General features: G+C 34.5%; 1 protein-coding gene across 1 annotated transcript; it reads right to left on the bottom strand.

Moving 5' to 3' along the window:
- Positions 1–238: 238 nt before the first annotated feature.
- LOC127073500 (uncharacterized) lies at positions 239–11,044 on the bottom strand. Its single transcript, XM_051014656.1, has 16 exons — positions 10,734–11,044; positions 10,371–10,438; positions 9,799–9,954; positions 9,160–9,327; positions 8,588–8,738; positions 7,975–8,054; positions 5,258–5,527; positions 5,038–5,181; positions 4,129–4,263; positions 3,469–3,567; positions 3,014–3,061; positions 2,082–2,286; positions 1,744–1,862; positions 1,366–1,434; positions 714–812; positions 239–636 (listed from the first exon to the last, which is right to left on the bottom strand). The coding sequence occupies exons 1-16, from the start codon at positions 10,852–10,854 to the stop codon at positions 397–399; spliced, it is 2,172 nt and encodes a 723-aa protein (XP_050870613.1). The 5' UTR covers positions 10,855–11,044; the 3' UTR covers positions 239–396.
- Positions 11,045–12,815: the final 1,771 nt, after the last annotated feature.

The raw sequence follows: 12,815 nt of genomic DNA, 5'->3' as shown, positions 1-12,815 counted from the left end.
GATCCCTTGACTCTGACCATGCTTTGCGGGCCCATGTTATTGTGAGTTGTGAGAGTCTGTTCATCATTAGTATGTCAGATTTCAGCTGACAGATTTTTAACATCTCAACTTGAGCACTAAGTCTCTGTTTGGATGGAAAGATTATGATGAGAAGGAATGAGAGAAGTAACAATTTTTCCTCCACTCCGAATTCCCGGGCATTTTAAAATATGTTACTTGCTTTCCAGGTTCAGCCACGGAAGGAAAATTAATATATTTTCATACAATATCAATCAATTATTAATGATCCACAAAATTTGTTTGAAAAGAATACTAGTGTTACAACTGCAAATGCCAAAAAAGTCATTCGCTCCTAACAACACCCTATAATTGTTTCAAAATTGGTTGAGTCTACCATCAAGATCTCTTCACAATAGCAGTTGCGAAGAAAGGATGATGGCATAACGTAAAAGAAATCTTCATCGATGGATCGGCTGCTCCTAGCCGGGAAATCACTGTCAAGGCAATGTTGTTGCGTTCTGCTACTTGCTCTATTCTCCCCAGCTCCGCCATCATGTCAGGATCATTGGCGAAATTACTTTTCAGCTCTTTTGCCATCTTTTGTGCTACTTTGAAGTAATCACACATGACTAGGGTCTGAAGGAGAAATAAACCAATAAATGTCTGTCTCTTGAAAAAAAACAATACACAATAGTTTCCAAAAGAATACTCACAGAGAAGTTAGCCTGGGCAGTTGATTCCTTGTATGTCTGATATGAGATACTTTCAGGAAGACAAGCTTTCAGCAAAAGATCAAATTGCTGGATAAATATCTGGACAAAATATCTATATGTGAATTCATTTGCAAATGAAAAGCTTGATTCAAAACAAAAGTACTTTTTTCGTAGTGCCAACTATTTTGTTGAGATTGAATCACTAAATGTATCTTGATATCATAGAAAAACTACTAAATGCAATTTAGATAATTAATTGGAGGTTTCTTCTTAACTTCAGGCAAATCTTGTATTAACATAATATATCTTAAATTTTATTTTCCTGTAAATGTAACAAAGATTACAAGTGTCTTCATAACCCATATGAAAACTAAATACAAGGCTGATAATGGAAAGATTCACCATTTAACTATCTTTGGCGGGGTTTGATCAATACATTATAAAATAAAATCAGTAAAACCTGCTCAAAACAATCAAAGCAGACATGTTACTGAATGTATTAGAAACTTTTCAACCCCTTAATCTTTCACTGAATATTCCAACACTAGAAATACAGAGCTGAATTTTAGTTTTTACCAAACACCATTTGCAACGCTTGGACGAAGTTTTTAATACATTTGAAAACTGTATGCGGCAAAACAGAAAACTTTACCTCATGTTCTGTAGTGAAAGGACTTTGCGGTGGAACAATTTTGCACTCATTCCTCAAAGCAGCTAGCATCTAGAAAAATAATTGAATTGTTGCATAATGTAAGTCCACTAAATTGAATCAAATAACAAAGCCGGAAAAATATTTAGTCTAAAGCAAATTATGATATACACAAAGTCGAGGTGGTCATGTTAACTTTAAGTAAAAGAAAAAAGGCTTATCAATATGGCAAAATAGGGTTCAGTTTTCACCTATAGGTACTAAACTCTACCTCTAGAACCAACACATACAACAGAAATTTCAAGCCACTGATGTCTTATATCACAATTCATAGAAGAAATCATTAAGTCAACATCATTGAGGAAACATATGCAGTATTACCATGCCTAAACCTTCAGCTAAATATATTTGGCTCTGAAGAAACTTAACAGCATCTGAGATCTGATAATTCTTTCCCCCGTCTTTTAAAGAATCTCTTTTTTTCTTCGTCTTCTTTTTACCTTACCAACAAGTAGCATAGATACATATTGAAGTCAGCAACACCATAAGCTAACTTTTTTTCTTCAAAGTTATACAGCTAAGAGCACAATTACAATAATATATAATAATACTACTCTGAAAGTCATTAATTTGTAGGTAAAACATAAAGCAGAAAATTTCCTCACGCACCAACCCTCTGCTTTATTAAAAAACTCACGATAAACTACCGTAACACATACCAGCGCCACTGCTCATTGCTATCCGGAGATGCTTTTTCTCTGCAAGATTGATCAACACGATGTAAATATACCAGTACACCATGCAATAATCATGGTCAGCATAGAGTTCCAATTCAAATCCCACAGTGAGAAATCGAAAAGCTATCCAATAAGTTTGCTCTTCCAACCACACGAGAATATGTTGGAATATTTTGAAACCTATATTCTGCCAGAATAGAGTAATATTACATATTAATGAATCAATTCAATGATAGAAGCTAACAGAAAACCAACCGATTTAAGCCCGCAAATAACATGTTTGCTTCAACACTCTTGAAAAAACCCACTCTGTGTGAATACTCAATACAGTGATTTGTAGCATGTAGGAAATGGCCTTTGTTTCATAATGTAGGAAAAATTCACAATAAATGCAAATTGATATGATTTTCTAATTCTAATCCTAATATTAAATTATAATACTAATACTCCATTTGTTTCTTTTTAAATGTCGATTTTTAAGGAAAAAATGTTCATATGTATCTCTCATTTTCAAATTTAAGGTTGCATTAACTACTTTTTGCCAATTCTAACCTTACCAATTATTTTGCACTTACATTTATGAAGAGAGGGAAGTAAATGGGTGAATGAGCCAATGAGAGGTATGGGTATATTTTGAAATTTCCTTATTAATCAAAGCTCTTTCTTGATTTGTACAAAACAACCTTATAATACATGAACATAGGAACAGAGGGAGTAGTTTCTGGGTATTATTTTCCTCCCTCAATACCTGAAGGACAAATCCTATAACTTCAATGCATGTATATAAATCAGATTAACCATAATTGCTGAAAACCCTTTACCCATTGTGTCACTTCTCAAACTCCTGTGATAACTAACTTCTTTATAGGCACCAGTTTCAGACAATCAATAGGTAAAAATCATAAGTAAAAAACCTCGTTGTTTGAAGTGTTTCCAAACTCCTTTTTGAAAGCTAGCTCCAGCTGCAGAGTGGAATGCAGGATTAGATCAATCTTGACTGATGTTAAATGAATTTCTGGGCAATCATTCAATATATCAATTCACATTAAATGTATAAAGTAATTCTATACCAAATGCTGAGATACCTTGACCATTTGATCTAACGCTAGTGATTCAATAATCAAACAGAGACAAAATGCTGCAATTGCATTCCCCAAATAACTCGGAATAAGATAGGGCCAACTAAAAAATATATCCCACGTATTATAACTTCAGACGGTTGTGCCAAAAAAAAAAGAATTAAGAAGCGTTCATGAAAATCTTCCTAAAATCTAATTCAATTTCTTTAACAGATAAGGTGTTATTTATAATAGAATGTAACAAATCTAGAGTGAAGGTGGTTACTGCAGAAAACAAGCAAAGGACACACCTGTACATGGGTGACACGCAAGTCTTGTAGCATTTTCCCCAGCTTACGCCTTTGCCATGCGGCATTCGTACAGATAATTTTGAGTAAATTGATCACCATCTGCATCCATAATAATGCACAGATTATAAAGTGCATAACTAAAATCAAAGGAGTTGTATAGCATTTTCTTATGGAAAAGAACTCAGATTTGAATGATACTATCCTCCAATCAAAATCTAGGTTGATTGATTACAAGAACAATTGAGCCCATTTGTTTCTGTTTTTGTATTAGAAATTCCTTAAATATCTTTTAAAAAAAATTCTAAAACTTTTTAGTGTGCGGTTTAAGCTTCTAAAGAATATCAAAACTACTGATTATTTTGATAATCTACTTTTATCAGCTTCTGAAAATTTGGTAATCAGAATTACTTTTAGAAGTTAAAGTGGATTTTAATAAATGTAATCAAACAAAAAATTAGCTTCTGCATTATATAAATCTCCAAAAACTAAACTGCAATTTACACAATCTTAAAATCGCCATTTTAAAAGCTTAAACAAAAGGCAGTAATTGAGCCAATTTATAAAAGCATGCATGTCTATACAATTTCAGGAACACATGCAAAAGAGTAAAAGACATATAAGCTACAAATATGACATACCAAACAACTTTAATTTCACTACCTGTTCAAGTTGCACCATAAGCTGATTTTTCTGAAATTCATGATTCTCAGCAACTTCAGGTAATCCAGCAGCTCTAGTGATCATAGAAAACATAGGGTACCGACCAAAGAGTTTCCCGTTCTGGACCAGCAGAAGCTGATATGATAACAGGATTTAATGGGTCAAGCTTGGAGAACAGAGTTCAAAAGAATAGAAGTAAATTTTTACTACCATGCATGTCAAGCATGCCAATCAGATGTATAAGAGAATAATATGTTGTTTTGTGTGCCTCTAGCATTCTGTTTTATAAGAAATCTGGTGCTTAGCTGGGGATGATGGTTTCCTTGGGCTATGTTTGGGAGTTTAGGAGGGGATGTGAAGGACTTTAGGGAAATAAAGGAATGGTAGTCCCCTAACTTTGAAGAATGAGGGTTTCTTTTTCTTCATAATACAAAATCTACCTAATATGGAGGAACTCAAAAAATGAATTAGAAGGGGAAACAACTAATTGCTGAGCTGGAAGGTGTGAATACTGGGTAGGGGAAATGAGGCACGGAGTGACTGGCTAATGGCTATTAAAGGACAGATTAGGAGGAAAGAAATGTGGGTTGGAATTCTGTTAGAAATTGGGAGAGACCGGGCCTCTTGAATTGCCTTGGTATCTTTTATTCTCTGTATTTTTCATTTCTTACCTGTAATAAAATACCCAGACTGCTATCAATTTGATAGACAGACCCGGAATTTCCGTTTTGTACCGTAATACAAACACTTTAACGTTACTATTTCTTAGGCAACTATCAAACATGATAAAAAAAAGTGATAATATATATTATATTGCTCGTATATATAGAATATTCATAAAAATAGTTAATAAGAAATAAGAGAACACTCATCAAATCAAGCAGAATCATGGAGCATTATAAGATTCACCTGAAGATGAGCTCTTGAAATCAAATCAGGTTGAGATTTCTGGAATTTAACCACAAAGAGCAAGGCAGCCTCCAACGATGGGTCCAATGAGTAGGAACATATAACATCTAGGTCATGAAGGAGTTTCACAAAATATTCGAGAGCCTGGAAGATATATACTAGAAACGTTGTAACATGGAATTAAGTTTCATGCATTAAAAGTAACCCTCTAAAAACATACCTTTTCTAAACAAAATATTTTGATTGCCCGTGGTGGTGTTGGAGCTGATAATCTAGAATTTAAACTAGCATCAAAGCCAATTGGTTGACAACCAGATGCAGTTGTATTTTCTACATTTCGTTCAGACATTTCCGGAGCACTGGCTCTAAGAAAGTCTGAAGATTTTCGAATGTGACCAATCTCTGAAATGCATGATGCTATGTGTTCTCTTGCCAACTCCAAACCTCCTCCTTGGGGTCGTTTCATAGACATCAAAAGATGATAAAAATGCTGAAAGAAAATCAAATGTGGTGATTTCAGTTCAAAAAAAAAAGTGTGATTAGTTAACAAGAAAAGGATGCAACTGAAAATCAATGAAAGGTGATTAGTCAGAAGATCCAAGTACAAATATAGTAACATACTCAATAAAAAGCACTCTTAACATACTAGTTAATTCGTGGGAGGGGTTTTAATGAAGGGGAATGAAAGGGAGAGTAGGGGAGGTAAAATAACATTAGACGACCCTTCTCTGTTTGCGTTATAGCAAGGCAGGTACAAAATTAATTTACTATTATGAAAATGAAAATAAATCAATGAATTTGCTGATGCAAAATAGAAAGAGGATAAAGGAGCGTCCTAGGCTGCATCTTTTCAGAATTAGATGGACTTGCTGAAAATGAGGAAAAAGCTAGAAAATAAGTGGTTTATTCCTCTTCATTTGATTTCCTATACGAGTAGTTGTGTTTTTCAAAATCACATTCCAAGATATGTATGAAGGGGTATTGACTAACGTGCAGACACAAGGTGGAGAAACAGACGATTTCTCCATTACAATAGATTTGCATCAAGGTTCAACCATAAGTCCCTACCTTTTTACCTTAATTTTGGATGTACTCACGGAACACACTAAGAACTAACACCGAGATGTATGCTTTTTGCATATGATATAGTCCTACTAGAAGAGTCGAAGGAGGATTTAAATGAGAGGTTGGAGACTTGAAGACGAGTTTTGCAAACGCATAATTTTCGCCTAAGCAGAAGTAAGACGGAATATATGGAATGCAAGTTCAACAAAATAAGTGTTTCTAATCTAGAGGTGAAAGTTTAAGACCATATCATCCCTCAAGTCACACGGTTTAAATATCTTGGGTCTGTAATACAAAATAATGGAGAAATAGAATGGGATGTAAACCATCGAATTCAAGCTGGGTGACAGAAATGGAGGAGGGCTTCAGGGACTTTATGTGACACAAAGGTATCGCTAAAGCTGAAGGAAATTTTTTATCGGATTGCAGTAAGACTTGTGATGTTGTACGGGACATAATGTTAGTCGTTTAAGAATCAACACGAGAATAAAGTAAGTGTAGTAGAAATGAGGATGTTGCGTTGGATGTGTGGTAAGACTAGAAAGGATAAGATTATATATTAATATATTAGAGTGTTGGAGTAGAGAAGATGATAGAAAATAGAGTTAGGTGGTTTGGGCATGTAAAGAGAAGACATGTAGATTCTGTGGTAAGGAGAGTATATCAGATGTAGAGAAGTCAAACAACTAGAGGAGGAAGACCTAAAAAGACTGACTATAAGAGAAGTCATTAAAAAAGATCTCGAGATTGACAATTTGGATAGAAACATGATTATAAATAGAGAACATTATGGCGAAAGTTGATCCATGTAGCCAACCTCACTTACTGAGATAAGGCTTGGTGGTTGTTGTTGTTATCTTCGTCCATTTTCCTGTTTAATTAGAATTTGAATCTTGTATTAGCATAAATAAAGGCTAGTCTTATCATAATCCACGCACCATATTAATTTTTGAATATTTTTTTCCCTTCTTTCTTCGTCCAAAACCCTTTGAAAACACAATAACAACGAAAACACCAGCAATAATAATGAGAGAAATATGATGCGTGAATGCTCAAAATGCCAAAGTACCAGTACTGAGTACGCGTTGGGTTACTGGTGCACGTACCTAACACATAACGTACCTAACACATACAGTACACATCTTTTATGTTGGGAGTTGGGTAATGTGGCATGGTTCAATCAAGTACAGCTTGGACACGGCAGTGAGAATGACCGGGCTTAATAACACAACAAAGCATGACTCGTACCGACCTGGGTAATTTAGGTTTAAGTTTCTTTCATTCTTTTACTGGACTGGGAGGACAAGAAATGAACATTCTACCTTTCATGACATTAACTCAGGCGGCAAATAGTTCTCCATTTCTTGATTCTCTATCTCACCTTCCATTGAGATGTCCAGGTAATTGCATCACCTTTTGTTGTCTTTTTCTCCTTATATTTTTCTAAATAGTACAAGACTGTTTGGGGCTGCAATGAGGCAATCCCAGGCTTAGATGTCAAGTTTTTATATTAGGTCTAACTCATCCTTACAAAACTGCCTTGTAAAGTGAGGATTGCACCCATTTATAAACATATTTTCAAGTCATATCTCATCCGTTGTGACTCTTAAGTTTCAAAGAGCATCAAGAAAAGCCGAAAAGAGTGTCATTCATTTTCTGTACCAAAACAAAAACTATGCTAATCAAGAAAAGTTAAAAGATTGTATGCTAATTTTACAACCTGCATCATCTTATCTTTGACATTTGCAGATTGGTTAAATATATGGCAAAATGGCACAACCTATGTCGAATTATAAACTATACATGAATGTAATTCTCCATTATTTGCAAGTTTGCATAACTTTTTAGAGAGAGTAATCACAGGAAAAAAACCTTACGAAAACGTAATCGGCATAGCAGGGCTTTGCAGTATCCTTCTTCCAGATCAGGATTATTTTGAAGTGGCTCTATATCTGTTACAAAATAGCTCACAACTCAATCAAAGCATATGGATATGTAGCACACCCTTTTGTGGTTGGGGAGAAAGACAGAACAATTTTGTGTATGACATGCATAAAGACTAAAATAACTAGCACCATAAATCATGGCCAACAAATGGAATGTCTATGTTTTTGAACTCTAACTTCTTACTTTTCTAATTCTATTTTTCTTTTTTGGACACACTGTACTATATTTACGGTAAAGCAATTTTATAAGAGTGACTCCACAATGATCAATCATACAGTACACATATCTCAAATACACATGATTGTATTAAAATTCAACGAAGGAAAGAAACTAGGTTATTTAATAATGACGTGAAGCCTGCCACAGCAGGTATTTGTAACACTTTCAAACATAAGAATATCAACACTCTAATTAACTTCAAAGTTCAATATTTTATTCTACATGTCAACGTCATTCCCTTCTGCAAAACTAGAAAATTACAATAATATCATGATATAAGACCTCACTAGAGCATGTTGAGGTTTCAACAAGCAATTACCTTCTGACACTCTTCTTTTTGATGATGAAGTTTTAGAAGCACGCAATTGACGACATATTGTTTCTTCAACAGCATTTAACAATGGTAAACACCTTTCCTTTCCATCTCCACTCAGAGGAAGTCCATATGCCATGACAAATAAATCTTCTTCCTGACACAAATAAATATCACCATTTTTTAGCTAAAAATATAGCAACATTGGTTCGTTCGAATATACAGCTTGTAGAAAATGCATAATATAGAATAGAACATATGTTAGGAGATCAAACGACTAAGGCTTCATATCTATATGCCTCTTAGAGGAAGGCTGCATGTCAGCATAAATTTCTAGTGACACATAAATATTACAATGCTTAAAGATCCATATAAATAAATAATGAAATAAAGAATCCCAACATTCCATGTAATTTAGTGAATAGAAACAATTCAACAAACAGACAACTTCTCCAAAAAAATGAAAAACTAGTACTTATTTGACGCAAAGGAAAAAAAGTGAGAACTCCAACATGCGAGAGCAGAAAAACGTTCCTACAAAACAGAGACAAAAATAAAGAACAGTTGGAATACATTACTTCATGTGTCCGTGCATCTGCGACAACTGAAAGAACTGCTTTGCAGGTTGCACGTATGACTTGGCAGTAAGAGTGCAACAGGGCATGCGATGATGTCCTTTCAGGCCGTAGAAGATAGAGGCAAGAATAGACAGTTTGTGCCAGCGAATGACCCTTGTGCCATGTTGCCTGAAATACCAAATGACAACTAGATAAAAACAACAAAAGCATAAATTTAAGACTTGTCCAGTACAGACAAAGATATTGAACCCTGACAAATATTGCTATTTGTGCATCTTCAAAAACTGTCTTTATACATTTTTAGTTTGTTATTTTCTAAAATTTTCTGCTTATTTGGATAAATCTTAATATTTTTCTTAGGGGAAATAAATCAGGCCTGTTAAGCAAAGGGTAGATTTTGATGTACTCAGAGCACTAAAATACAGAGCATATTTATCTATAAAAAATAGAGGAGAGACCATAGGGCATCATATCAAGATTGCGAATTCATCAGACTCGTCCATAATGAGGATGTCTCTCTATACTTCAGAGAGAAAGAAAGGTATTTTTCAGTCCTTGAAAAAATCTAGAAACTAAAATTATGCATATTCAATACAAGGTAAGAACATATAGAAAACAGAGGCAACAAGGTGAAAATACCTCACATGCTAGTAGATGGTCCATGATGTCAATTATGCATCGAACATCAGTAGTTTTATCAGCACTAATAGGAACCGGAGCAGCACCGTTCTCAATGGCCTCATCCAGAGAGTAGTAAGTAGAAGCCATACCAGAGTCCATTTTCGGATCCATTATCTAAAAAAAGTATCAAATAAAAAAGATAATCCATACAGATATACGTTACACAAGATAGTTGTAAAAACAACCAACATCTTCTCTACATATTTCTTATTAATAGGAGTAAGTTAAACCTATGAAGCACGGACACTGAAAACACGACACCGACATTGATAAGTCGACATCAGTAATAATTTGAATAAATTAATAAATTAAACTTAATCACAAGTGAGGGCGTCGGTTTCAGACAACGACGCTGACACGGACACACCTTTTCTCAGAGGTGTCGGTGCTACATAGAATTACGCGCATAAAGACCTAATTATTTATAGCAAAAAAAATCATCCGATTCAAAAGCATATAAAAATATCATTATCATACAGAAAACTAAAAGACCTCCCACTGAAAGTGCAGTGAGAAAAATAAAACAATACCTCCAAAGCAGACATGGCAGCATAGAGATTGAAATTATCTCCATGGATGAGGTCTCCCTCTTGAAGATCTGCAACATAAAAATCTAATTAAAAAAAACGCCACAACTAATTGACCAGAATATCAATGTAATTTGCAAAACGCACTGTAAAATCATCTAATATCCAAAACACGGACAATTTAATTAAGAAGCAAGAACTTGGAAATCATGACTTAATTATCAAGTTGAAAACGAAAATGAAAGCATTGCGATTTGCATTTGCGATATTTGCAAATTGCAGCATTAGAAATGAATAGATATAATAGAAAAGGAAGGAAGGAAGATGAAAACCCTTGGTAAAGGGAAAAGAGAGAAAGGAAAGGACCTTGACAAGCGGCGTGGAGGAGAGGCGATACATCGGCCCAAGCGGAGTTATCGGCGGGGGGAATACGTGGACGGAGTTGAACGGGGGTTTGTGGTTCGTTGGCGCGATCCAACGCCGCCATGGCTTTGAAGGTTGCCTTACTTTGTGTCCCCACTAGGTAGAGAGGAGTGAGTTTTAATTTTGGAAGTTTTGCGTTCAATATGCGCTGTGTTAACTGTGGTGTGGTCTTAGTTTATGACACTTTCTCTCTCTTCTGGTTTTGGCGTTCTGTAAGAGTTACATGTAACATCATGTTGCCTTCCATTTTTGTACTTAAATTACAAATTATTTTAATGTCATTATTTTTTCGAAGAAAATATATGAAATATTATTGGTTAAACATAACCTTGTACATATTTATAAGAGTTTAATTGTTTCTCTCCCCTTCACACTTCTTAGTCCACATTCAAATTTGTGTCTTTCTTTTATTAGGTGTTCCATTATTCTTTATTATGGATGTTTTTCGATATCTCTTTTCTTTATCTCCCATATTTAATCCTCTCCTTATTTTGCTTTCTTAGGATCCTTCTTTCTTTTTATGGGATCGTTTTGGCCGTAGGTTTGCTTCATCTTTCTTGGGGCTCTTTTGTTTTTACTTCACAGTGATTCGATGGACCAAATCAATAGCATCGGAAACTTTTAAGATATGTCATATCCTAAATTTTATCTTCAATATTTTTTTTTATTTTCATATAACTCATTTGTATCATTATCTTATGACCATTGTATTTGGTCATTAAGTCTCATTTATACGCATCAGTCAAAAATCTAAGACATTATATATATATATATATATATATATATATATATATATATATATATATATATATATATAGGAGTTAATAGAGAAAAAGTCAACAGTTTGACTTATTCATCTGGTCATGCACATGGTTAGTTCATACATCCAATTTCAAACACGTGTGGTCTCATTTGTATTTGCATTTTATTATGTACTCGTTGATATTGAGAATGTATCAAGTGTGAGTAGTGTGGATAATAGTCACACATTAGTTGGAAATATGGAGACTTCTGCATTTATAAGTGAGAGAATTCACTCACCTATTATGTTAAGGTTTTAGGTGAATATGTGGTGTGTCTCTCACAAAGGTGTTGTTATAGAAAACAAGACCCATAATGTTCAATGCTCATAGTGAAAAACTCTCCATAGTGAAAAACTCCCCCCACAAATGGTATCATGAACCATTGGTTCGAGAAATGGATTGGCTTGCTTATATCGAAAGTCAACGGTGCCACAAGGGTGGTGAGTAGGAAACGTTCCGTTGAAGATTGTCAACAACGCCAAGGTGGTGAATAAAAAACGTTTCCTGCGGTACAAAAGAATGTGGAAGTAAGAAGAGTTTTCACTTGAGGGGGAACATTATGGACTCACACTTGAGGGGGAGTGTTGAGAATGTATCAAGTGTGAGTAGTGTGGATAATAGTCTCACATTGATTGGAAATGTGGAGACTTAAACATTTATAAGTGGGAGAACTCACTCACCTATTACCTTAGGGTTTTAGGTGAATATGTGGTGTGTCTCTCTGGTACGTCTTGTGACTGTATATAGAATATAGTTTATTAGGTACTTGACTGCAAGTGCACAGTCTAGTCATTTTAGTTTTAAAAGATATTGAACCCACAGGGACTGATGGTCAAACTAATACTATCGATGTTGCTATGTTTAGCTAAGGAGATGATTTTTTAGAGGTTTGGTTGAAGAAAAATTAAATCTAGAGGAAGTTAAGTTTTTAAGAAAATATTAATCAAAGGATATCAGTATGCAACGCATTAATCGTCAAGGATTCGATAAATCATCGGTGTATATTTTAATTACCAAATATCTTTTAGTAGAAAATACTCATTTAAAAGGCTTTATCTCACACTCTCGTGATTGTTGACTCGGACTATACTTTTAAGTCAGAATGTACGCTCTCACTGTCCCATTTGAAGTTAAAAATACTTTTTGAAAATAAATAAGTTCTAATTGCTTTTAAAGTGCTCTCGCTATTTTTAAAATCAATGCCTAGTTTTTACTATCAAGT

This window comes from Lathyrus oleraceus, chromosome 4 (genome assembly GCF_024323335.1).
Source record: "Lathyrus oleraceus cultivar Zhongwan6 chromosome 4, CAAS_Psat_ZW6_1.0, whole genome shotgun sequence".
NCBI lineage: Eukaryota > Viridiplantae > Streptophyta > Magnoliopsida > Fabales > Fabaceae > Lathyrus > Lathyrus oleraceus.
Note: the sequence above shows the minus strand (reverse complement) of the source record. Positions and strands in the feature narration are given on the sequence as shown.

Excerpts from the sequence above, each read along its gene's own strand:
- LOC127073500 (XM_051014656.1), bottom strand. The coding sequence starts at position 10,854 with ATGGCGGCGTTGGATCGCGCCAACGAACCACAAACCCCCGTTCAACTC. Across the intron at positions 5,182-5,257 it reads AAATATTTTGTTTAGAAAAG|GCTCTCGAATATTTTGTGAA; the intron begins GTATGTTTTTAG and ends TATATCTTCCAG. Across the intron at positions 813-1,365 it reads CTTTCACTACAGAACATGAG|ATATTTATCCAGCAATTTGA; the intron begins GTAAAGTTTTCT and ends TATTTTGTCCAG.